The 27163-nt window shown below is 45.3% G+C and overlaps 1 protein-coding gene, 1 long non-coding RNA gene and 1 pseudogene across 4 annotated transcripts in view; 2 read left to right on the top strand and 1 right to left on the bottom strand.

Annotated features, from left to right (window-relative positions):
• The window catches only part of LOC147007264 (uncharacterized), a 3976-nt gene extending 2661 nt beyond the window's left edge, over positions 1-1315 (bottom strand). Inside the window, exon 1 of the long non-coding RNA XR_015054324.1 lies at positions 1171-1315. This is a non-coding gene — a long non-coding RNA (uncharacterized LOC147007264). The remainder of the gene's footprint in view (positions 1-1170) is intronic.
• The window catches only part of LOC147007263 (uncharacterized), a 20658-nt gene extending 6621 nt beyond the window's left edge, over positions 1-14037 (top strand). Inside the window, exons 4-5 of one of the 2 annotated variants that reach the window (XM_085867469.1) lie at positions 1988-2099; positions 12075-14037. In XM_085867469.1, coding sequence (XP_085723595.1) covers positions 1988-2099; positions 12075-13012 — 1050 coding nt within the window. In that variant the 3' untranslated portion in view covers positions 13013-14037. The remainder of the gene's footprint in view (positions 1-1987; positions 2100-12074) is intronic. The other variant, XM_085867468.1, reaches the window with a different exon arrangement.
• Positions 13803-27163, top strand: LOC147007262 (uncharacterized; annotated as a pseudogene). Its single transcript, XR_015054323.1, has 2 exons — positions 13803-14037; positions 23922-27163. The product of XR_015054323.1 is annotated as an uncharacterized LOC147007262 (transcript).

The raw sequence follows: 27163 nt of genomic DNA, 5'->3' as shown, positions 1-27163 counted from the left end.
CTAATGCTTACCAAGTCAGCTTTCGGATCGAAAGGATCCATCATTGAGGTGGTGGTAGACATGAGGTTCTGTATGTGTCTCTCATCCCTTATTGTACGAGCTGTATCCAAATCCTTCCGACGACGTGATTCAGAATGACTCCCCACGAGGGTCTGACATTGTCGGGTTATAGCCGCACGTTCATTCTGTGAAAGGATCCAGCGGTGAACGGCTGCTCTATCAAGGCTGAAGTTGGTGATTCCTGTTGATGTTTTCGAATCACGGTTGACAGTCTGCTCGATTGCCTGCTCACAAGCTATAGAGGCAAAACCATGCTGGTCTTGTCGTTGGACTGTCCACTGACCACGTTCACGAAGTTCGGCATAGCACTGAGGACGGGTCTCTGGAAGGCCAATCATTTCAACCCAATAAGCCATCAAATATCGGGAATAATGTACTTGATCGTACGAAAAAAACCATGGCAACATAGATCTGGTTGCAGCGAGATGGAGCTCCCAGTTGGATTCCCGAGGGGCTCGAATGAAAAGGAGCAATTCAGTCACCATCTCCAAGTATGACGTCCAGAAATCGAAGGTGGGATGAAACTTCCTTTGCTCTTCAACAAACTTGTCGTACACAGACAGAATGGCAAATCAAAATGATCAAATTTGATTGAGCTCATTACAAATAGCTGGGTACGTACCTGCTGTGAGTGTTTCAGCTTTAACTAGTTTATCACGCTTTGGCCCGTGGACTCGGTAAAGATAACGTGACTCTTTCTTGCAAATGATGCAAATACGTGGGAGGATGTGGCCTTGTGAAGAGATTGGCAATGCCGATCCTGATCGCAGACTCTTCTTTGGTGATGACAGCACACCAGGCTTTTGAACAGAAGCATCGACTGCAGATACTTCAGTAGCTCCCTCAAAAACATGCAAGCATCGTTTCTTACTCGCAAGCCGTCTCTTTTTATCGGTGAACCGTCTGTAGCACGTCGGATGGTAACCAGCACTCGGTGGAATATTGGTGAAGCCAATGCCAGCATGGCTGTGATAACGCGACCGGGCGATGTCACCCCTTTCCCCGGGTAAATCGAGCCATTCTCCCAAGCACTCGCGATATTTACACCATCTAACCTCAGTAAATGGACATACATTGTGTTCTTGTACCGATGACGGATGCAAAACGCACCATGAAGGAGACTTCTCCTGGGATTGTGCTCGGGACGTCACTAAGTTAAGGCCGACGTGGAAGCTGCCATGACAGTACACGTAGTACCCGTGTTTACAAAAATACGGCTGCTGATTGGTTACAGCTGATATTGCTACGCCAGCTGGCCGACTTCTCGGCCAACGTACGCAGTTCATCGCCGATTACACTTTGAAAAATAGTGCGTGTAACTTCTAATTAATGCTCAGACTTGGGCGTTGTTCACATGGAGAACTTTTACACGTTACAGCAAATATCATTTAGACCATATTGTGAGTGAAAATAAGTCGCACCCTTTTCACGGAACGAAAGGGAACGATAGCGGCGGACAGCCCACGGCCTAAACGTACATCTGCAGCAGCAACGGCCTTCTTTAATTCCCCAACACGCACCGTGTTAAACCAATGAAGAGAACACAGAAACGACCTGACACACTTAACAGGGGATTTATTTATAATGGGGGGAAGGGGGGAGCACGCAAGGAGCAGAGTTATCCGACTGTAAGAGATGCAAGTATGTGCAGCAAAGAGCACTTAAACAATTCCTACTTACAGACGGGCCCACAGACAGACGCACACCCAAAAGAAACGGATCCAAATAGTCTTTATTATCCCTTCGGCTCGGAGGGAAGTCGAGCTGAGGGACGAGAACGTGGCAGGCTACCTGGCCGCGAGCGTGCGGCTGGACGTCCACCCCCTCCTGGACTGGTAGTTCATATTCTTTCCATTTCCTGATGATAGAGCTCACTGTGCTCTTGAGACCGTTCAACACTAGAAATTGATTTCATACCCTTCCCCAGATCTACGCCTCCTCACAATTTTATCTCGGAGTTATACGGACAGTTTCGTGGACTTCATGGAAGAGTTTCTGCTCTGACCTCCACTGTCAACTGTGGGACCTCATCGAGAAAGGTGTGTTTCTTTTTCGAAATAATGTCCAATCATTTGAATTGGCCACAGGTGGACTCCAATCAAGTTTTCTTTTTTTGTACACATTGTCAAGGCTCGTATGAGAGTGAACACACAACGCACAACAAGGGGGTGGGGGGGTAGGTGAAGGAAAGACAAAACAATGGCGAACAGAGACATTTGGAGATCTGTGGTCGGGTGAGGGATGGAGCGGGGAACACGAGGTTTGCAAGATGGACACTACAGAGACTTTCAGGAAGGAAAGCCGGGAATTTGAAGGAGGTGGGTTTGGGGTGGATTAACGGGGGGAGAAAAGGCAGTGGTTTTGGATGAGGGAAGATAAGAGGTGGTGATGAACAGCTGTTTTGAATACCTGGAGGGAACAGTGTGATTGAGGAGAGTGTGGGAGTTTGTTCCAAAGGCGGGAAAAAGAGGAATGAAAGAGTGAAGGTGAGCAGTGATTCTTGGTTTGGGCAGTTTTTCCAGAAGGGGGTTGTTGGCGGACCTTGGGCACCCTGCGGAAATATGGGGGGGGACACACATTGTAGAACAAGCGGGGTGGCGAGACCGGAGAGGAGATGGTAGAACACAGAAAGACCACTGACATGCCTGCGGTGAGAGAATGAAAGGCGCAAATACTCAGCCTCACCGCGGGAGATGCCAATGATCCTAAATGCCTTGGTTTCCACAGCGTGAGGCCGAGAAAGGTGAGAGGTGGGAGCACCAGCCCAGAGAGAAGAGCAGCACTCCATCAGGCTGCGGATGATAGATTTGCATGTGGTCAGGAGCTCAGGTGGGCTGAAGAAGGACTTTGTACGACGGAGGATGCCCAGTCGGCGACTGGCTTTGGAGGCCAGTTTGGAAATGTGGGTTTCTGGTTATGGCAGATTGTGAGACCCAGAAGCTTGAGTGAAAGGACTTCTTCAAGAAGATGATTGTTGAGGAAGTAGATGGGAGGGCGGGGGGGGGAATGGGGGTGGGGGTTCCAGACAGTCCTTTCAGGGAGACATAGTGAGAGTGTGAGATTTGTCAGGATTGAAAGACATGTTCCACGTGTTGGACCAGTTTGTGATTTTATCCAGTTCTGCCGTGAGTGAAGAAGCTGCTGCTTGCCGGTCTGAGGGATGACAGATGGTACGGCAGAGGGTGGAGTCATCAGCAAAGAGATAAAGAGGATTTTCCAGAGAGTCGGAGAGATCAATGATGAAAATCAGAAAAAAGAACAGGGCCCAGAACGCTGTCTTGAGGAACTACAGCCTGGACAGGAAGAGGGGATGAAAGAACTCCATTGAGGGCCACATGTTGACTGCAACAGGAGAGGAAGTAGAGCGAGATGTCTGGCTGTTATTAGAGAACCACAGAACATTGACAAGCATGTGGTCAGATGAACCGATTGGAGCGGAAAAAAGAACAACAGATATTTTCAGGGAAATTGGTCGAAATCAGATCCCGAAGAGATGGAGGCCCATTGGTTGAGATCCCGGTCGGGAAGTTGACCGATTGAGTCAGTCGCAATGAGTCGCAGAAGTCTTTTTTTGAAGTATCATGGCAGGTGATGGAGGTACCCACAACCAACCAACTGGCATGATGGCAGTTGAACTCACCCCATATGAGGAAGAGAGAGATCGGATGAGAGGATAGAAGTTGGTCCATGTTTTCGGAGAGTGAGGTGTAAATGGAGTCATCAGTTTGGTGGACGGAACAACACACATATATACATGAGGTGGGAGTGGAGGGAAGCCGTAGTCAGAAGTATTCCTGGGGGTGTGGGGGAGAGAGGGCAGTCCATGGAGAGTGAGGAATCGAGTCTTTAATGAAAAGAGCAACTCCTCCACCAGGATGAGGCTCAGGTCTGCCATACCGGAGGAGGGATTGACCAGGGAGAGATACGAGGGATAAAGTTGTGGAGACATCTCAAGGATGATCAAAGGAAATTGGATGCCCTGAGCTCAATTTGGAATGCCAGAGCAAAGGGGTTGAATACTTAATATTGTAAGACATTTCAGTTTTTTGTAAAAGTTTCCAAAAACATGTTTTCAATTTGTCATTATGGGATATAATTGTGTCGATCAGAGTCTTCAACTCACGACCCTTAAGGTGAAAACTTATCTCAGGTAACCAGTTTGTAAAATATTGTTACGGATTCGCGCCCGCCGGCGTGCTGACGGCCACGTAACTCGAATCGCGGCACGTCGCCCACCGGACGGACAATCCAGTCGTGACCCTCTCGGACTAACGCCGGTAACCAGTCACGGGTGGACCTTTCGGTCTCACCGCGATCGAGCCAATCAGCCCCCGCGTGGGATAGGGTTGCTCGCCAAATTCGACCTACCTAAGTACCCACGCGGAGGGTAGACCGGGCGATCGCACCTCGCCGCAGGTCGACTTCAGACACGGGCCACTTAAGCGACCCGTTCCGTACTATCGGGATAACCGAGCGGTGTTATCGTCGACCTCGACGGTTCGATTAATGGGCGTATTCAGCCCACTACCAACCCTTTACGTGAAGCAAGATGAGGATTCAATGAAGGAAATGACGAAGCGAAGCGGGAAACAGTTCAACACAAAGCACATTTATTCGCGACGAACGGAAAGCACACATATTCAATTCCACCAAAAGCACACAGAAAAGAAAAACACAATGCAATTTACACAAAAAGCAAATGCGACAATGCAGATCTAATACCGATTACACGAGCACACGGCAACACTTATACAATTGTACTTCACAGACGGCGCCGACAACACATACCCAAAACCAAGGAAAGAATACCCTCAAGGATGAGGCGGGCCTGAGGCCGAGACCGGGTCGGGCCTACCCGTCTGGTGATGAGACGCGGAGCGGCGATGGTGCCTCAACTCCGCGGGCCTCGCGGGCAGTGTCTGGTAGGGGGTGGGAAAGGGGCCCCCTTGGTCGCACTATCTCAGCGCGGGGGGAAACAGGAGGGGGTTGCTGATGCTCGGGGTATAGAGGATTTTTATTGCCCCGCGACGAGCGTCTCCACCTCGGCCAGGTCGCGCTGTCGGCCTCCCTGGGGTGCAGCTCCCTGCACGACGCGAGCACCCCTCGTCTGCCCTCGCCGCCTCTCCACAGCTCCGTCCCCTCCGCTCCGACTCCAACGCACACGACGACCAGCTCCTTCTTGCCAACTCCACCGCCCGCGAAGTCTTAACTCTCTGTTCCCTCTCGACTCTACTACTCCACTAGACTGACGAACACGGTCGTTTTATCAGCCCCGGAGCTTCGCCCTTCATCTTTGACCCCCTCCCTTCGACCTTTCACCTCGCTCCCCATTGGCCCGAGAAAAAGTGGGCGTGAATGCTTTTTGATCCATAAATTTGCATATATCGATCGCCCTCCAACGCCCTGGGGGCGGGGCCAATTCGCCCCTCGCTCACCGATTGGACGGCAAAAAGTGGGCGTGTGTCGTTTTTGATCCGTTTTTGAAGCACAAAATCCGTGATTTTGTACACGCTGTTCGGCGCGCGCCCTGCACGAGTCCAACACCGGTACCCACAGGCGGCGCAAGAACGGTGGCGATGCGACGGTTGCGAGGTGTGACGTGAAGGTCGTGGCGGTTGTGGTGAAGCGGTGGTTGGTGGTGGTAACAATGGCGGTTGGTCCAAATTAAAGATAGTAAAAGAAAAACGGCTATCCTGAAGAGTCGCAGCACGCATAAATGACATGTATTCCCACTAGACAACGGGTTTGGGCCTAACTACACATGTACTTACCGAGATATCTCACCTAAGGGACCTGAATGGTGGTTTGCGAATTTGGTAACCACAACAATATACCACAGCAGGTTATAAATGGGTGAAAGGTTGGCTGTGATCATGTTCATAAGATTTTGTCCAGTTGGTGCACATCGGATGAATCCGACAGGCCAATTGTGTCACAAAAGTCCTCAGAGGGTGAAAGCTTTGTAACACCCCAACATGGAGAACAACCGTAGTCCACATATCAAACTGTCTCAGAGGGAGGTTGAATTGGGGTTCTCCAAGCTATGAAGGACAATACTTGACTGGAAGCACGTGAGGAGAGAGTGGAGGAACTGACAGGATGCCTTTTCGATGAGGCCAGCAAGGAGATGCCTACTTTGAACTCATCTCCAAGACAACAGCAGGGAAGTAGATTTGACGAGTAGACCGACCAGGAGATTAGAGCAACATTTAGCGGGGTGAAGTTGGTTCTTTGTCGTCAGTGAATGTGGTCGCTGAAGTATCCCACTCTCAGTATACCGTGGACTCCAGATTCCTCCTTTACTGTTTGAGGAAGTTTTAAAATTAACTTTGTCACATGAAATGCAGAGAATGTGCCTTTCTTGCACCACAATAAATTGAGTAGTTCAGGAGACAGCCTTTCTCTCCTTTGCCTCCTCCGTTTCGTCTTCGACATTATTCCTCTCTCCTGTCTCCTGACCCAAACTGTCAGTATTTCATATCCTCCTCACTGTCGGTGCCTCTCACATTAAGAGTTGTTTATTGTTGCCAAGGCCACTGCAGCTGCTGTCAGAGTCTCATAACTCGTTTTGTTGCCATTGCTGAGTCCGCTTTGGCAGCGTTGTCGGTGTTTCCTCGTGTGGTAGTCATGCCTCTGGCCAGTTCAGCCTTGGTTGGTGTTATTGTGACTGTTGTGGAAGTTTTGCCTAACGTTTTATTTGGTCCTATATTTACTTTTAATTAACCGTTTAACCGACTCGATGCAAATCCTGTTATTCAAATGACAGACGCCGATCAATTCACTTGCCACAACGTCAATGTACATTACATCAGAGAGTTTTATTATACTTGGTACTTGGCCAGTCCCAAGGAGTACAACCCACTGAGATGGTATACATCCACACGTGCTTGCACTCTCTTGGAGTACAACCCACTGAGATGGTATACATCCTCACGTGCTTGCATTCTCTTGGAGTACAACCCACTGAGATGGTATACATCCTCACGTGCTTGCACTCTCTTGGAGTACAACCCACTGAGATGGTTTTCATCCTCACGTGCTTGCACTCTCTTGGAGTACAACCCACTGAGATGGTATACATCCTCACGTGCTTCCACTAAAACAAGATTACAATTTCTGGTATTTATATGCTTTCACGGGAGAGTGGAAGGGGCTGTGAAACATTAGCCAAATAACTCCAAAATGCAATACGTGTCTTCTCGGTGAAAAGCAAACGATGTTATCATAACAACATTGGTGCTATCAACCCAGGTCACTTTGTTCCAGAACAAACCATTCTTTTTATCACCATTTAGGGAAAAAGACTCTTGGCTAAAGGGAAGCATAACTGACAGCCAATTCGACTTATAGCATAAAAATTAAATTTATAAAACACCAGCCACGATTACAATTTAGAGTACATAAATGTAATTATTTTCTTCCACATGACGCAAGCAGACTTTCAACAGATAAAACAGCTGGGTCAGGAAGAGCTTTAAATCATCCACGTATCGTCAGTGTGTCACCTTTCCTGTTTCTTTGGATGGTCTTCTGTTGGTTGTTAGGGTGTATCCAGTCCATGTTTGTTGATGAGGTTAATCAGTGGGTCCAGAGCAAGACAAAACAAGAAGGGGGAAAGACTGTCTCCCTGGAAGATCCCATGCCATATCTTTACATCTGGAATTTCGATATTTCCTTCTGGTGCTGCACTATCATCGTGGTATTCCAGAGTTCCATTGCTTTCTCAATCAGTTTGATTTATTGGGATTGATTTTGTATATTTACACGCATTTTATCATCCATGGATGTGGAACACTGTCAAAAGTTTCCGGATAGTCCATCCAGGTGGTGGACAATTTGGTTCTTTGCATTTTGAAATTTTCAACAACGGCCTTTTTCGGTCGTGGGTGGTGGCCCTTTTGTTCTACCTCCACATCTCCTTGTTGGCTTCGGTGATGGAACATCATTTCTGTCATGATTTCTGTTGGAAGTTTGTGTGTTGTTTGTAGACATGTTATTAGCCTGTATTTGTGAGGAAGTTGGTTTCTTCAGATTTTTGATGAGAAATGTGTTTCCTTCTACAAACCACTCATGCACTTCCTTTTCCTCTTGGATCAGTTGTTTGAATGTCCTGGTGTCGTGATTGTGGAGAGCATCAAGTTGTTTCAGCCAGAAGTTTGGAATTCCATCTGGGCCTGGATTTTAAAGTTTGGTGGCATTTTTTGAAGTTGTTTTTAATGATTTATTTCTTCAGCAATAATCACTGGGGACATTTCCTCTCCCATCATGGTGCTTCTTCTTTTCCAAGTACACAATCCATTCTGATTCCTTGTTATGTTCCTTTCGATCTCCAAGAATTCCTTTCCAGAATGTTTCCCCATCTTTTCTTTTTCAGGGGGTGTTGACACATCCTTTTTTTCTTTCCCAAATTCGTTGAAGAATCTCTTCGGGTTACTCTCAAACATGTGATTTTGTTTTCTCCTGTGGTTTGCTTCCTCATCCGGTGGTGTTTTTCATTTATTTATTTTATCTTTCTTGCTATCATTTCCAGTTTGACTTTGTTTTCAACACCCAAGCACTCGAGGTCTTTGTCTCCAATTTTGTTTGTTATCTTGCCAAAACAAAGTTTTTGCAAGATATGTTAGTCAGCTTGTATGTTTTTTTTTTTTGTTTATTTGTTTGTCTGTAATCACGTGTAAAAAATTCTGCAGAGCACAGTTATCATTGGAAATTTTTGTAACTTCGCATACCAGAGGCCTATAGAGGTCCCTTTCAGCGCATAAAATTTTGAAGGTCAAGGTCAAAGGTCAAGGTCACTTTGTCGCAAATCAGGGGAGTCGACGAAACCCTTATTTTTTGAGTAATTTTGATCGGATCGTCTTCAAACTTCATGGGAATATAGTTCATGGTCTGGCGATCAGCTGATTAATTTTTGGTGGCGATTGGCCTTGACCTTCATGGTTAGCGCCTCAGGTCAAACATATTTGACCCCAAGGTCAAATTTTCGAGTTTTAGGAACCATATCATGTAGTACCTCAAATTGAACACCTCGATGAGTGCTTTCTAGATATGTCAAGCTTGAGACATTATGGCGTCATTTGGTGACGTTATGAGGCAAACGCATATTTTTCATGGTTACCCTGCAGAACGATTCTCATCGGAATCTCTCGTCGGCAGATATTCCTCAAGGAGTCGCTCCTGGTTGATAGCAGCTCTGTTCACCTCAGTGTGACCTTAAATAAGTCACACGTGGTCACCTTTTGGCAAGATACGGGTCACCCTGCGGGTGACATTGGTTTATTTTTTTATTTTTTGAATTCTCCTTTTTTCGTTTTGGGTTTCTCTTTTCTTTTCTGAACTGTTGAATTTGTCCAATGTGTTCTGTTTGTCTGTGTGCATTTGTGTCTGTCTGTCTATGTTTCCACGTCTTCATATTTTCACGTTAATAATTGTTTTCTCTGTTTCCGCTTGTCCGATCGATGCAAAATTTTAAGCAGAGGAGGAACTCCCCATGGAGAATGTATTCATTGTTAACATTGTCGTCATATGTCACATGGTATGGCAGTCATATTGAATTAAAGGGAAAATCTGTATATCATTTTCTCTGAAACCACTCAAAGAAAATAATTGAAACTTTGCATGTGTAATCAACTCCCCATGGGGTGTCTTGGGTGATAATGATGATGTCATCAGTGAAGTCTTCTTCCAGCCATGATTGGATGAATTGAAATACTTCTCTGAAAAATCTGAAACTTCATTTATCTGATCTATGACCAGACATGAGTGAATAATTAAATTTTTGACGTTCAAAACCCATTCTAAGAAACAATGTGATGTAACAAGTCGGAAGACGACGATGGTTCACGAGCGGTATTTGATGATGTAGGTGTTTCAGAAGTCAAGGATGAGACAATGTGATAATGTTTGACCAAGTTATAAAAATGATCAACATGATGTGGTACGAGTGACCTGTTATTAGCTCCAAAATGTCGAAAACCCAGTTTCGTTCAACAACTTTAAAAATTTGACCTTTGCATAACCTCAAAAGATCCCAAAACAATTTTGTAGACATTAAAATAAGGAAACAGGATACCCTATAGCTTATTGGAGTTAGTTCGTCGAAGAAGGTCGAAAACCCGGTTCGATTCCCACAACTTTGAAAATTTTACCTTTGTGAACTTCAAAGGTTAAAGGTCAAGGATTATGACCTTTGGTGCAAAACTTCCTCTGGAACATTCCAGGAACAATATAACGTCATATAGAGGCCATATGGAATTTCGCACTCCTCGGATTATCCATACTTTAATGAAATCAGCGTAAAAACAAACTTGAAGGGGGCGCCACGGGCAAGGTGTTCGAGATGGAGGAAAATGGTTTCAAGATTTTAGGTGGGGAATGACCTCAAGATTATGCATGAAAAATATTGTCACCTCGCTCTCAAAGTTTGGGCGGTCGTCTGATTTTTGTCAAAATTCGAAATTTTCTAAGTTCGTGACCTTGTGACCTTGACCTTGGGAAGAAAATGAAAAATCGAGCTCCGTGGGTTTATGCAGGTGCCATTGGGCTTACCAAATACCAAAACCCCTGCCAGATACTTCAACCCCCTCGGAGAAGATGGATTTTTATGTCACAATCGCAATTTTCTAAGTTCGTGACCTTGTGGCCTTGACCTTGGGACGAAAATAAAAAATCGAGCTCTGTGAGGCTATGCAGGTGTCATTGGGCTAACCAAATATCGAAACCGCTGTCAGATTCGACAAAACCCCTCGGAGAAGATGCAAATTGAAATTGGCTACCCCCTTAAAACACATGCTTTTTGGGCGTGGCTCCGCCCATAATGGGCGCACCACGCCCATTTTCAGGAAAACACAACTAGATCATGATATAAACCTCCCACCAAAATTTCATCATGATCGGATCAAAACCCACGGAGACATGTTCGGGACATACAGACAGACAGACAGACATACAGACAAGCCGGGAGGCGGACATGGGTAGTCGACTACGCAATAGAACCTGACGCGATGGGCCGTTCTAGTGGGAATGACCTGAGGATTAAGCACAATAAAATTCATGATTCTAGCTTAAAGGGTTGATGCTGCAGATTGTTTTTTCGTTGAAATACCCCCACATTTAGAGGTTTTTCGGCCGTTGCTAGGCAACGGAGGGGTCCATAGCAACGGTTCTTTCTCACACAAAACTAGGATATACCATGAACCTACCATACCAGTTTCATGTATTTCTGACTCATAGTCTCTGAGATATAACGAACTTCGTTTTTTTATTGTTTTCGACCAGGGTTCATTCAAAGTCTATCGTCTCCGACAGTTTTCATAGGATCCGGCTGGAAATTTTTGACAATATGGCTGAATGTACTGCCCACAGTCGCTCGTGGCCCGATATTTGATTTTCGAAAAAATAATTTTTTTATGATTTTTCAAAAATTTCAAAGTCCCGTTGCGAGGCAACGGTGGTGTCCATAGCAACGGTTCTCATTTGCACACAACTAGGTCATGGTATGAACCTACTCACCAAGTTTCAGCGAAATCGCCATTGTATTAACGGAGCACTGGACCGAACAGACAGACAGACAAACATATCGATGGAAAAACTGATAAGGGGAGAACAAATTTCAAAATTTTTTGTTAAAAAAAATAAAAATAATTTTCGACTGGATCGACAACCCAACAGACAGACAGACAAACATATCAACGGAAAAACTGATAATAAGGGTAGAACAAATTTCAAAAAATAAATATAAAAAAATAATAATTTTTCGACTGGATCGACTACCCAATAACGAATATAGTGGTCACTTCTATTTTTCGTGAAAATATTTTTTCGTGAACCAATACGGTCCATCGATGATACGAGCATGTGGGCCATGATAGTAGTGGCCATAATAGTGGGGTGATCAGTTAATAATGGTAATTTTGTTCAGAATGAACGTGTAAGGTGAGACTATGTGCTCTCCGAGTGCTGTTCAAGTTATAAAAGTGATTTATTGATGTTTTTGCTCCATTCTTAATTTGCAGAGAAAAAATTTGATACGTCTTCACGTGTCAACTGTTCCTCGTCATTGGAGAGAGAAGTTTCTTTCGATCATCACCTGACAGAGACTTTTTGTCAGGATGTTGACAAGTTTAGGGGTGTGTCGACAAACAAAAACTGCGACAGGTGTATCAATGTCTTGCAACAGGAGAGCCAAAGAAGTGAGAAGACAAACAATTTTGCTGTTAGCAACAAAGACTTCACTTCCTCATCGTGTTTAAAAGGATATGATGAAATATGCACAGGTGAGACGTCACTAAGGTGCACTGTGTGTCGGAAGGGATTTGCTTCTTCTTCATATCTGTTGACACATGAAAGGTTGCACACCGGTGAGAAATCCTACAAGTGTTCACAATGCCGGAAGGCTTTTTGTTCTTCATCAAATTTATATCATCAAAAAACTCATTCGGGGGAGAAATCCTACAAGTGTTCGCAATGCAGTAAGGCATTTTGTTCTTCATCAAATTTATATCGTCATCAAAAAATACATTCACGGGAAAAACCTTACAAGTGTTCTGTTTGCAACAAAGCATTCAATCAGTCATCACACTTACATGAGCATCAGATATTGCACACCAGGAAGAAACTGTACAATTGTTCTGTGTGTCACAAGACCTTTGCTCGTTCATCAACTTTATGGAGACATCAAAGAATACACACCGGAGAGAAACCTTACAATTGTTCTGTGTGTAACAAGGACTTTTCTCGTTCATCAACTCTATCGGCACATCAAAAAACACACACCGGAGAGAAACCCTACAAGTGTCCTGTGTGTAACAAAGTGTTTACTGATCCATCATCTGTTCCTAGACATCAAAGAATACACACCGGAGAGAAACCTTACAATTGTTTTGTGTGTAACAAGGCCTTTACTTGGTCATCATCTGAATCGAGACATCAAATAATACATCAAACCAAATAATTTCCAGGCACAGGTGCGAGTATATGATGCCACACATGGGATGGAAATAACAGCAAATACAGCGGCATCGATTGCAAAGAAGAGAAATGAAAAATACAAAAAAATTACATCAACAAATATATACCAACAACTGGGAGAACGACAAAAGAGCAGGACGATTGTAAAATGATCTGGAAAGAGTTGGGGAGAGACAAAGAAGGCACTTTGCAGTGGCTTGGAAGACCATGTCAACTGGGATGGAGAACGAGTCAGAGGACAGTGTCTGTAGAAAGTCTACACCAACTTTCAAAATTTTCACCTTTTGAAGCCTTATAACCTGGAATTAAATATCATGAAATCGGACTTTTTACACCTTTATTTACACATCGTAACCCACAACTTCCATGTGAAAAACGAATTTTACAAATTTCAGAAAATTATTTAAAAACACAAAACTGGAATATCTTGGTGGTATGAGTGTCCACCCCCCTCATAACGGCAATTGTAAGCTGGCTCAAGTGTAACCAATCACCTTCAAAAGCACACACCAGGTTACCTGACCTCCACCTGTTTAAATTGTAGTGATTCTGATGATTTCACAATAAAATCAACCGTTCCTGTGGGTTTCCACTGCTGGGTAGTGAATTTCACAGCAAATGCTCAACCATGCGAACCGAGGAGCTTTCAAAAGAACTCCGGGATAAAGTTGTGGAAAGGCACAGATCAGGGGATGGGTATAAAAATATTTCAAAGGCCTTGAATATCCCTTGGAGCAGAGTCAAGACAGTCGTTATTAAGAAATGGAAAGCGTATGGTGCCACCAAGACCCTGCCGAGATCAGGCCGTCCCTCCAAAATGGATGACCAAGCAAGGAGACCGATCAGAAGCCACCAAGAGGCCAACGGCAACTTTGAAAGAGCTACAGGCCTTCATGGCAAGGAGTGATCACTGGTGTCCATGTGACAACAATATCCCAAGCACTCCACAAGTCTGGGCTCTCCAGCATGGTGGAAAGAAGGAAACCAATATATTTGGTTCACGAGTCAGTAAGTGACCACTATATTCGTTATTGGTTCACGAGTCAGGAAGTGACCACTGCATTCGTTATTAGTTCACGAGTCAGTAAGTGACCACTATATTCGTTATGGGTGTGTGTCTATCTGTCTGTCTGTCCCGAGCATCGCTCCGTGGGTTTTGATCCGATCCTGACAAAATTTTGGTGGGAGGTTTACATCATGATCCAGTTGTGTTTTCTGGAGAATGGGCGTGCTGCGTCCATTATGGGCGGAGCCACGCCCAAAAAACATGTGTTTTTAGGGGGTAGTCGGTTTCAAGTTACATCTTCTCCGAGCGGGTTTGTCGAATCTGGCAGGGGTTTCAGTATTTGGTTAGCCCAATGACACATGCATAGCCCCACGGAGCTCGATTTTTCATTTTCGTCCCAAGGTCAAGGTCACGAACTTAGAGAATGTCAAAAAAATCAATAAATTGGGCATCGAGCTCCTAGGTTTTCAACTGTTTCAAATGAAAGTTGGTATGCAAGGAGTGCTCTTCGAGTACTACAACTTTCATCGTTTACGTTTTTCCCGATTCCCACCAGTTTGCCCGTGGCGTCCCCTCGAAGGTCAAAAAAAAGGCGAACCGTGTACATTGCTCGTGAACCATCGCCGTCTCCAGACTTGTTTTTGTTATTATCATTATGTTTATTAATATTATTGTTTGAGAGAGTTTTCATCGGGTTAGGTAATGGAAGTGTTGCAGAAAAAATCGTGAGGTGAATGGTGAATAGGGATCAGTAAACGCAGGGGGTGGAAACAGATCACGTGGTAATGGGAGAAGCATGTGGCCATGGGAGGTGTAGAGTCAAAAGTGAATTTATTTATTTTCAATAAGGATTGCATAACATTCGGAAAAGGAAAGGTTGAAGTAAAATCGTGGAAGTGTATGGTGAATTTGGATCTGTAAACGCAGTGTGAAGCTGCTGGGTCGATGAAAAGTACCAGGAAGAGTCGAGAGACACGTGGTTACAGGTGTATAGATCGAAAGGATACAAGGAAGATTATTGATTTTTGATGTATTTTTGAAGAACTGGTAAGATTCTGGAATGGAAGGTTGTACAAAGAAATTGTGAAGGTAATGGCGAGAGAGGGTCAGCTCAGTGGAATAAAGATGGTGTGCTGGCAGAAGAAGAAGAAAAGGATGTAAAAGAAGAAGGATCGGGACTTGTGAGTATGCAAGGAGAAAGGTAGTTTTTTGGGGTTTATTGGATTTAAGACAAAACACAGTGTTTAGTTGGGAGGGATGAAGACGTTGGGAAAGTGAGGAAAATTTGAATTGAAGGTAATCGGGAGAGAATAGAAATAAACATGATCGTACACCAAGAGGGGAAGGATGGGTCGGCCTCAAGGAACCCGGAAAGACAAGGTCGACAAAAACTCACAAAATAGCACGATTTTAGAAACAAAACCGATCTCGGAACACTCAGAAACATGTGTGAGAAAATAAACAGTTAACACGGCACATATAACGACCGGAATCTTAACTTTGAGAAAGTTGGCAGAGATTTCAAAGTTTTGGAAGATTTAGAGGCTTTGGAAGATTGGAAAGATTGGGAGGATTTGGAAGATTGTGACGAATTTTGAAGATTGGCAACTCGGAACATGTGACAGAACATTGTTCCGCCATTTCGTGCTTGTCCACCATTTCGAGCTCGTCCGCCATATCGAGTTCGTCCGTAAATCGAGCTCGCCAGCCATTTGGAGCTCGTTCGCCATTTCGAGCTCACCCGCGATTTCGAGCTCGCCCGCCATTTCGAGTTCGTCCGCCATTTCCAGCTCGCCCGCCATTTCGAGCTCGTTCGTTATTTCATTTCCAGCTCGTCTTCCATTTCGTGCTCGCCCGCTATTTTGAGCTCGCCCGCCATTTTGAGTTCGTCCGCCATTTCGAGCTCCCCGCCATTTCGAGCGTGTTCCCCATTTCAAACTTGTCCGTCATTTCATTTCGTGCTCGCCCGCTATTTTGAGCTCGCCTGCCATTTCGAGCTCGTACGCCATTTCAAACTCGTCCGTCATTTCATTTCGAGCTCGTCCGCCATTTCGAGCTCGTCTGCCATTTCGAGCTCGCCGTCATTTCGAGCTCATCCGCCATTTCGAGCTCGTCCGCCATTTCAAACTCGTCCGTCATTTCATTTCGTGCTCATCCGCCATTTGGAGCTCGCGGCCATTTTGAGCTCGTCCGCCATTTCAAACTCGTCCCTCTTTTCATTTCGAGCTCGTCCGCTATTTCGTGCTCGTCCGCCATTTCGTGTTCGTCCGCAATTTCTTGCTCGTCCGCCATTTCATGCTCGTCCGCCATTTCGTGCTCATCCGCCATTTCGTGCCCGTCCGCCATTTCGAGCTCGTCCGTCATTTAATTTCCAGCTCGTCCGCAATTTCGTGCCCGTCCGCCATTTCGAGCTTGTTCGCCATTTCGAGCTCGTCCGCCATTTCGAGCTCGTCTGCCATTTCGAGCTCGTCCGCCATTTCGAGCTCGCCCGCCATTTCGAGCTCGCCCGCCATTTTGTGCTAGCCGCAATTTCGAGCTCGTCTGCCATTTCGTGCTCGCCCGCCATTTCGAGCTCGTCCGCCATTTCAAACTCGTCCGTCATTTCGTGCTCGTCCGCCATTTCGTGCCCGTCCGCCATTTCGTGCTTGTCCGCCATTTGGAGCTCGCCGGCCATTTTGAGCTCGTGCGCCATTTAAAACTCGTCCGTCTTTTCATTTCGAGCTTGTCCGCCATTTCCAGCTCGTCCGCCATTTCGTGCTCGTCCTCCATTTTGTGCTCGTCTGCCATTTCATGCTCGTCTGCCATTTCGAGCTTGTCCGCCATTTCGACTTTGTCCGCCATTTCGACCTCGTCCGCCATTTCGTGCCCGTCCGCCATTTCGTGCCCGTCCGCCATTTCGTACCCCTCTGCCATTTCGTGCACGTCCGCAATTTCGTACCCCTCCGCCATTTCGTGCCCTTCCGCCATTTCATAACCCTCCGCCATTTCGTACACGTTCGCAATTTTCTGCCCGTCTGCAATTTTGTACCCGTCCGAATTTTCGAGCTCGCCCACAATTTTGAGCTCCTCCACCATTTCGAGCTCGTCCGCCATTTTTGCTCGCCTGCCATTTCAAACTCGTCCGTCATTTTGTGCCCGTCAGCCATTTCCTGCTTGTCCGCCATTTTGTACTTGTCCACCATTTCGAGCTTGTCTGCCATTCCGTGCCCGTCAGCCATTTTGTGCTCGTCTGCCATTTCGAGCTCATACGCCATTTCAAACTCGTCTGTCATTTCATTTCGAGCTCGTCCGCCATTTCGAGCTCCTCCCCCATTTTGTGCTTGTCTGCCATTTCGAGCTCGTCCGCCAGTTCGTACCCATCCGCCATTTCGAGCTCATACGCCATTTCAAACTCGTCTGTCATTTCATTTCGAGCTCGTCCGCCATTTCGAGCTCCTCCCCCATTTTGTGCTTGTCTGCCATTTCGAGCTCGTCTCCCATTTCGAGCTCACCCGCCATTTCGAGCTCGTCCTCCATTTCAAACTCGCCCGCCATTTTGAGCTTGCCCGCTATTTCAAGCTCGTACGCCATTTCAAACTCTTCCGTCATTTCATTTTCAGCTCGTCCGCCATTTCGAGCTCTTCCGCCATTTCGTGCTCGTCTGCCATTTCTTGCTCGTCCGCCATTTTGAGCTTGTCCATCATTTCATTTCCAGCTCGTCCGCCATTTCGAGCTCATCGGCCATTTCCTGCTCGTACGCCATTTTGTGCTCGTCCGCCATTTCCAACTCGTCCGCCATTTTGTGCTTGTCAGCCATTTCGAGCTCGTCCGCCATTTCGTCCTCGTCCGCCATTTCGAGCTTGCCAGCCATTTCGAGCTCGCCTGCCATTTCGAGTTCGTCCGCCATTTTGAGCTCGCCCGCCATTTCGAGCTCGTACGCCATTTCAAACTCGTCCGTCATTTCATTTCGTGCTCGCCCGCCATTTCGAGCTCGTCTGTAATTTCGAGCCTGTCCGCCATTTCGTACTTGTCCGCCATTTCGAGCTTGTCCGCCATTTCGTGTCCGTCCGCCATTTTGTGTCCGCCTGCCATTTCGTGCCCCTTCGCCATCTCGTGTCCATCCGCCATTTCGTGCCCCTTCGCCATTTCGTGCCCGTCCGTAATTTCGAGCTCGTAGGTCATTTCGAGCTCGTCCGCCATTTCGAGCCCTTCCGCCATTTCGTGCCCGTCCGCCATTTCGTGCCCGTCCGCCATTTCGTGCCCGTCCGCCATTTCGTGCCCGTCCCCGATTTTGTGCCCGTCCGCCATTTCGTCGCATTCCGCCATTTCGTGCCCGTCCGCTATTTCGAGCTCGTCCGCCATAACAGAGACAGGTGATCATCCTCTCTCAGGGAAAGTACATTCCAGGCACTCACCCCAAGGGACACCCTCAGGTTAACCCAAGGAGACCATCGTCTGGTGTACGAAACCTGAGCACCATTTGGAAACACACGTGACTGTAATCTGACCCGGGAAGGTTACCCCGTGGTTTTCCTCCTGTCATCATGAATGGGGGTCCCGAGGGTCCTGAATTAACTTTTTCCTCAAAACTTGATGGAATCATTCGGAACTTGCTTGCACAGACACAATGTCGGGGTTCCCTCATTAATCCCTGAAAGTTTCAGCTTCCTCGGTTAAATCCTCCCGGAGGAGTAGATGACACATACCCACCTACATACCCACGTACCCATATAGAACTCCGTTATGGAGGGAAGATTGTCGATAAATACAAAAACAAGCCGGTAGGCGACGAGGGATCCGCTAGGATTGAAGCGCTGGATACGATGCTTTTCATTCTGACCGATCCACCGACAAAGATTCATTGCCAAGACGTATTGGTTCACATACAATTGTTCCTCTGCCTGGCAAGATTTTTCCTCTTGCATATTTTGCCAACTGGCACTCCTCATAAAAAATGACGGAAAATAGACACTCTATTTTTGAAGGTCTACCATTTGAAAAATTTTCGGTTTGCTGGTTTGTTCTGTGGAGCCTCGCGTTGCAGACACACACACACACACACACACACACACACACACACACACACACACACACACACACACACACACACACACACACACACACACACGCACACACACATACGCACAAACACACACACATGGAAAACCCGATAAACTTCTCTCAATGCTCTTGTTTGACCACACCTCCTGAGCCACACAAATTTTTCATAAGCCACGCCCACTTTCCAACGCCACTCCCACTTTAAATAATAAATAATTGGAGGTGGTGTGTGGGTCGTGGAATCGTTTTCGGTAAATAAATAATTGAAGGTGGTGTGTGGATCGTGGAATTGTTTTCGGTAAATAAATAATTGAATGTGGTGTGTGGGTCGTGGAATCGTTTTCGGTAAATAAATAAATAATTGGAGGTGGTGTGTAAGTGGGGAATCGTTTTCGGAAAATAAATAAATAATTGAAGGTGGTGTGTGGGTCATGGAATCGTTTTCGGTAAATAAATAAATAATTGGAGGTGGTGTGTGGGTCGTGGTTTCGTTTTCGGGAAATAAATAAATAATTGAAGGTGGTGTGTGGGTGGGGAATCATTTTTGGTAAATAAATAAATAATTGAAAGTGGTGTGTGGATCGTGGAATCGTTTTCAGTAAATAAATAAACAATTGAAGGTGTTGTGTGGGTGGGGAATCGTTTTCGGTAAATAAATAAATAATTGAGGGTGGTGTGTGGATCGTGGAATCATTTACGGAAAATAAATAAATAATTGGAGGCGGAGTGTGGGTCGTGGAATCGTTTTCAGAAAATTAATAAATAATTGGAGGTGGTGTGTGGATCGTGGAATCGTTTACGGAAAATAAATAAATAATTGGAGGTGGTGTGTGGATCGTGGAATCGTTTACGGTAAATAAATAAATAATTGGAGGTGGTGTGTGGGTCGTGGAATCGTTTACGGTAAATAAATAAATAATTGGAGGTGGTTTGTGGGTGGTGGAATCGTTTTCGGTAAATAAATAATTAAAGGTGGTGTGTGGGTGGTGGAATCGTTTACGGTAAACAAATAAATAAGGTGGTGTGTGGGTCGTGGAATCGTTTACGGTAAATAAATAATTGGAGGCGGTTGTGGGTCGTGGAATCGTTTTCCGTAATTATATAAATAATTGGAGGTGGTGTGTCGGGAGGAGAATCCGAAATGGTAAATAAATAAATAATTGGAGGTGGGGTGTGGGTGGTGGAATCATTTTCGGTAAATTAATTTTTAAAGGTGGTGTGTGGGTCGTGGAATCGTTTTAGATAAATAAATAATTAAAGGTGGTGAGTGGATCGTGGAATCGCTTTCGATAAATAAATAATTAAAGGTGGTGTGTGGATCGTGGAATCGTTTTCGGTAAATAAATAATTGCAGGTGGTGTGTGGGTGGTGAATCGTTTTCGGTAAATAAATAAATTATCGGTTCGCTGGTTCGTGCTGTAGAGCCTCGCGTTGCAGACACACATACACACACACACACACACACACACACACACACACACACACACACACACACACACACACACACACACACACACACACACACACGGAAAACCCGACAATAATCACTGGATGAGAAGACAAGAGACTCACCTTTGCTTTCAGAGGAAGGTATGCTCACTGATGCAACACCTTCCCTGTGCCTCACCAGGTTGGGAGTTTATAGCTCGTCATGTAACAACCTTATTTAAGGCCAAATTATATTCAATATTATATTTAAAGATGTGAAGGGTAAACTTAGTTACCACTAAATCAGTCGGCTGTTTGTAAAACAGAGTTGGTGAGAGTTTACCAGGAAACTAATTAATTCTGTTCCATGGATGGAAGTCACAAGTTCAAGGTCAAAGTTTGACCCAAAATAATTTTTCACGAAATTTTGACCTGAAGCTGTGACCTTGACCTTTAATCTGCTGGAAGAACTGTTATGAAACCATTGTCATGGGATGGGGATGTTTGTACCGACTCTCTTTATGTGTTTTGGTAAAATATCATAAAGTATACCTGGTGTTGGTTTAATGGTTGGGGTGGTGGGCTTGGATTACTTGGGTCCTGAGTTCAAATCCCACTTGGCTGTTGAATTAATACCAGGTCGGGTCGACTCAGCTTGTCATCCTTCTGAGGTTGGCAAAGTGATACCAGCTTGCTGGGATGATTGAGCCATTTGAGTATCCTGTGTCCGAGTGGTCACCTGTCCACGATTGTGTCCAATAACCTAGGAGACTGCTGGAGCAGCACTGATGCTCTCTCTGTGCAGAGTGTGGCCTTCATGGATGGATCATAAAGGACACGTTTAACAACATTACCCATCACTGAGGGTCAGGGACTTGAACTCTCATGAGCACCTGACTCATTAAAAAATTTATAGTTAATCATAACCTCTTTTAATTGAGGAAAGTGTGAAAATGTAATGTATAAAACTTAATTCGTGTTTGTTTTCTTGTTTACCAGCAAATACTGTTGTGTGCCGGGTATCGGCGGTTGCGAGCGCGACCGCTAGATGGAGCTGCAGAGTCGACTCTGCCGAACACGCGGAATCTAGATCGTACCTTTCGGAAAACTCCGAAGGTACGGGACCCTTACAGGACCGCGAATCGTCAAGAAATCAACCACGTGGGACAGGGTTATTTGCCAAACTTCAAAATACCGAGAGGCCCACGTGGCGAGCTACCGAGGATTCACACCCTCGACGGCACTCGAACGGGACGAGCCGTATGCGTGTTCGACCAGTGCGTAACCCGAGCGGATAGTCACCGAAGTCCCGTTGGACCAAACGTACATCTACAGCATCAATGGCCTTCTTTAATTCCCCAACACACACCGTGTTAAACCAATGAAGAGAACACAGAAACGAGCTGATACACTTAACAGGGGATTCATTTATAATGGGGGGAAGGGGGGAGCACGCAAGGAGCAGAGTTATCCGACTATGAGATGCAAGTATGTAGAGCAAAGAGCACTTAAACAATTCCTACTTACAGACAGACGCACACCCAAAAGAAACGGACCCAAATCGTCTTTATTATCCCTTCAGCTCGGAGGGAAGTAGAGCTGAGGGATGAGAACGTGGCTGGACGTCCACCCCATCCCGGAGCTCCGGTCGCCAGAAGATGAACCAGGGCAGCCAGACGCAGATCACGCCAGCGATGAGATGAGGGCCGAGAGCCAGACCACGCCAGCGACGAGATGAGGGCAGAGAACCAGACCACGCCAGCAACGAGATGAGGGCAGAGAACCAGACCACGCCAGCAACGAGATGAGGGCAGAGAACCAGAGCACGCGCTCCAGAAGACCAGGCGCAGACTGTTTGTCCTCTCTGTTCCTTCGTCCCCCTTTCGGGCGCGGTTCGCTCATTGCCCATTGGCCGAAAATGACACCAAGTCCGCTGATTGGACCGGGCGGATGTGACGGCCGCAGCAGCGGACCGCCCCCCAAACAGGCAGAGGAATATTATCCTGCATGGGCTGTGCTCATTGGACGACCGCCGGGGAACTCGCTCGCATCTCCCTGATTGGGCGAGAGTGACGTCAGGCCCTTGTGAACTCCGCCCACGTACGTGCTGACACGCACGTAGGCAATGGCGTCGGTGTGAGGAAGCGAGGTGAAGGCGTGTTGTTGTTCAAGATGAAAGTGATGTCAAAATCCTATCGATAAAATAACTCCGCAGCACATTAACATTTAATTACCCATTAAACAAGGGACGGGACCCTAACTAAAAACACACACTTACCGATATAACTGAGCTTTTGGGACGGCTGTCAGTCTGTGTGCACAAGGCTTCCAGATTCGAAACAATACTACCTGACGCTTCCCTGATGGGAATATTCAAGGGAAGAGGGAGAGGAGGGAAGGGAAGGATAGAGGAGAGGGGAAGGATAGAGGAGGAAGAGGGGTCGGAGAGAGAGGGATGGGATCGGAGAGAGAGGGATAGGAGTGAGAGAGGGAGAAGGGAGAGGAGGGGAGGGGGAAAGTGTGGCGGGGGAGAGGAGGGGGGACGCAGGCAGATGTGACGCCGAGTTTAACACCCATGCGTGACACAACACATACGTTTATGAATCACCCTGCCTGAGAAACACTGGGATGACTGGGATGATTTCACTGGGAGAAACACCAACAGCTTGGTCTTTGTCTCCAATTTCGTGTTTGTTTTTTATTTTTTGAATTCTCCTTTTTTAGTTTTGGGTTTCTCTTTCCTTTCCTGAACTGTTGTATTTGTCCAATGTGTTCGCTTTGTCTGTGTTCGTTTGTATCTGTCTGTCTATGTTTCCACGTCTTCATATTTTCACGTTAATAATTGTTTTCTATGTTTCCGCTTGTCCGATCGATGCAAAATTTTAAACTTAGGAGGAACTCCCGATGGAGACTGTTTTCATTGTTAACATTGTCGTCATATGTCACATGGTATGGCAGCCATATTGAATTAAAGGGAAAATGTGTATGTCATTTTCTCTGAAACCACTCAACGAAAATAATTGAAACTTTGCATGTGTTATCAACTCCCCATGGGGTATCTTTGGTGATAACGATGACGTCATCAGTGAAGTCTTCTTTCTGCCATGATTAGATAAATTGAAATACTTCTCTGAAAAATCTGAAACTTCATTTATCTGATCTATGACCAGACGTGAGTGTATTATGAAATTGTTGACGTTCATAACCCATTCTAAGAAACAATGTGATATAATAGGGTGCATGGATGAGACGAGCATGTGGGCCATGATAATAGTGGGCCATAATAGTTGGGTGTTCGGTTAATAATGGTAATTTTGTTCAGAATGAACGTGCAAGTTGAGACTATGTGCTCTACGAGTGCTGTTTAAGTATTGTAAAAGTGATTTATTGATGTATTTGCTCCATTCGTAATTTGCAGAGAAAAAATTTGAAAAGTCTTCACGTGTCAACTGTTCTTCGTCATTGGACAAAGAAGTTTCTTTCGATCATCACCTGACAGAGACTTTTTGTCAGGATGTTGACAAGTTTAGAGGTGTGTCTACAAACAACAACAACAACAACAACAACAACAACAACAACAACTGTGACAGGTGTATCAATGTCTTGCAACAAGAGAGCCAAAGAAGTGAGAAGACAAGCAATTTTGCTGTTACCAACAAAGACTTCACTTCCTCATCGTGTTTAAAAGGATGTGATGAAATATGCACAGATGAGACGTCACTCAGGTGCAGTGTGTGTCATAAGGGATTTGCTTCTTCTTCATATCTGTTGGCTTATCAAAGGTTGCACCTCAGAGGTGAGAAATCCTACAAGTGTTCACAATGCAGGAAGGCATTTTGTTCTTCATCAAATTTATATCATCAAAAAACACATTTGGGGAAGAAATCCTACAAGTGTTCACAATGCAGGAAGGCTTTTTGTTCTTCATCAAATTTATATCGTCATCAAAAAATACATTCACGGGAAAAACCTTACAAGTGTTCTGTTTGCAACAAAGCATTTAATCAGTCATCACACTTACATGAGCATCAGATATCGCACACCGGAGAGAAACTGTACAATTGTTCTGTGTGTCACAAGACCTTTGCTCGTTCATCAACTTTATGGAGACATCAAAGAATACACACCGGAGAGAAACCCTACAATTGTTCTGTGTGTAACAAGGTCTTTTCTCGTTCATCAAATGTGTCGGTACATCAAAAAACACACACCGGAGAGAAACCCTACAAGTGTACTGTGTGTAACAAAGCATTTAATCATTTATCGAACTTTCAGAGACATCAAACAATACACACCGGAGAGAAACCTTAAAATTGTCCTGTGTGTAACAAAGCGTTTACTGATCCATCATCTGTACCTAGACATCAAAGAATACACACCGGAGAGAAACCTTACAATTGTTTTGTGTGTAACAAGGCCTTTACTTGTTCATCATCTGAATCCAGACATCAAACAATGCATCAAAGAAAATAATTTCCAAGAACAGGTGCGAGTATATCATGATGCCACACATGGGATGGAAATAACAGCAAATCCAGCGCCATCGATTGCAAAGAAGAGAAATGAAAAATACAAAAAGATACATCAACAAATATATCCCGATGACTGGGAGAAGGACAAAAGAGGAGGAATATTGTTAAAAGATCTGGAAAGAGTTGGGGAGAGACAAAGAAGGCACTTTGCAGTGGTTTGGAAGACGTCATGTTAACTGGGATGGAGAACAAGTCAGAGGACAGTGTCTGTAGAAAGTCTCCACCAACTTTCAAAATTTTCACCTTTTGATGCTTTATAGCCTGGAATTAAATATCATTAAATCAGACTTTTTACATCTGTATTTAAACATCGTAACCCACAACTTCCATGTGAAAAACGAATCTTACAAATTTCAGAAAATTATTTAAAAACACATCACGAGAATATCTTGGTGGTATGAGTGTCCATCCCCCTCATAACGGCATTTGTAAACTGGCTCAAGTGTAACCAATCACCTTCAAAATCACACACCAGGTTAATTGACCTCCACCTGTTTAAATTGTAGTGGTTCTGATGATTTCACAATAAAATCAACCGTTCCTGTTGGTTTCCACTACTGGGTAGTGAATTTCACAGCAAATGCTCAACCATGAACCCCGAGGAGTTTTCAAAAGACCTCCGGGATAAAGTTGTGGAAAGGCACAGATCAGGGGATGGGAATAAAAATATTTCAAAGGCCTTGAATATGCCTTGGAGCACAGTCAAGACAGTCGTTATTAAGAAATGGAAAGCGTATGGTGCCACCAAGACCCTGCCGAGATCAGGCCGTCCCTCCAAAATGGATGACCAAGCAAGGAGACCGATCAGAAGCCACCAAGAGGCCAACGGCAACTTTGAAAGAGCTTCAGGCCTTCATGGCAAGGAATGATCACTGGTGTCCATGTGACAATAATATCTCAAGCGCTCCACAAGTCTGGGCTCTCCGGTATGGTGGCAAGAAGGAAACCAATATATTTGGTTCACGAGTCAGTAAGTGACCACTATATTCGTTATTGGTTCACGAGTCAGGAAGTGACCACTGCATTTGTTATTAGTTCACGAGTCAGGAAGTGACCACTGCATTTGTTATTAGTTCACGAGTCAGTAAGTGACCACTATATTCGTTATGGGTGTGTGTCTGTCTGTCTGTCTCTCCCGAGCATAGCTCAGTGGGTTTTGATCAGATCTTGATGAAATTAGGGTGTGGGGTTTGTATCATGATCCAGTTGTGTTTTCCGGAGAATGGGCGTGCTGCGTCCATTATGGGCGGAGCTACGCCCAAAAAACGTGTTTTTAGGGGGTCGTCGGTTTCAAGTTACATCTTCTCCGAGGGGGTTTGTCGAATCTGGCAGGGGTTTCGGTATTTGGTTAGCCCAATGACACATGCATAGCCCCACGGAGCTCGATTTTTCATTTTCGTCCCAAGGTCAAGGTCATGAACCTAGAAAATGTCAAAAAAATCAATAAATTGGGCATCGAGCTCCTAGGTTTTCAACTGTTTCGAATGAAAGTTGGTATGCAAGGAGTGCTCTTCGAGTACTACAACTTTTTATCATTTACGTTTTTCCCGATTCCCACCAGTTTGCCCGTGGCGTCCCCTCGAAGGTCAAAAAAAGGCGAACCGTGTACATTGCTCGTGAGACATCGTCGTCTCCAGACTTGCTTTAATTATTATTATTATTATGATTATTAATATTATTGTTTGAGAGAGTTTTCATCAGGTTAGGTAATGGAAGTGTTGCAGAAAAAATCGTGAGGTGAATGGTGAATAGGGATCGGTAAAGATTCTGGATTCACGAATGGAAGGTTGTACGAAGAAATTGTGAAGGTAATGGCGAGAGAGGGTCAGCTCAGTGGAATAAAGATGGTGTGCTGGCAGAAGAACGAAGAAGAAGAAGAGGATGTAAAGGAAGAAGGATCGGGACTTGTGAGTATGCAAGGAGAAAGGTAGTTTTTGGGGGTTTATTGGATTTAAGACAAAACACAGTGTTTAGTTGGGAGGGATGAAGACGTTGGGAAAGTGGGGAAAATTTTAATTGAAGGTAATTGGGAGAGAATACAAATAAACATGATCGTACACCGAGAGGGGAAGGATGGGTCGGCCTCAAGGAACCCGGAAAGACAAGGTCGACAAAAACTCACAAAATA

This window comes from Eptatretus burgeri, unplaced genomic scaffold (genome assembly GCF_056783735.1).
Source record: "Eptatretus burgeri isolate ZD-2024b unplaced genomic scaffold, Ebu_testis_v1 Ebu_testis_scaffold_360, whole genome shotgun sequence".
Classification (NCBI taxonomy): Eukaryota; Metazoa; Chordata; class Myxini; order Myxiniformes; family Myxinidae; genus Eptatretus; species Eptatretus burgeri.
Note: the sequence above shows the minus strand (reverse complement) of the source record. Positions and strands in the feature narration are given on the sequence as shown.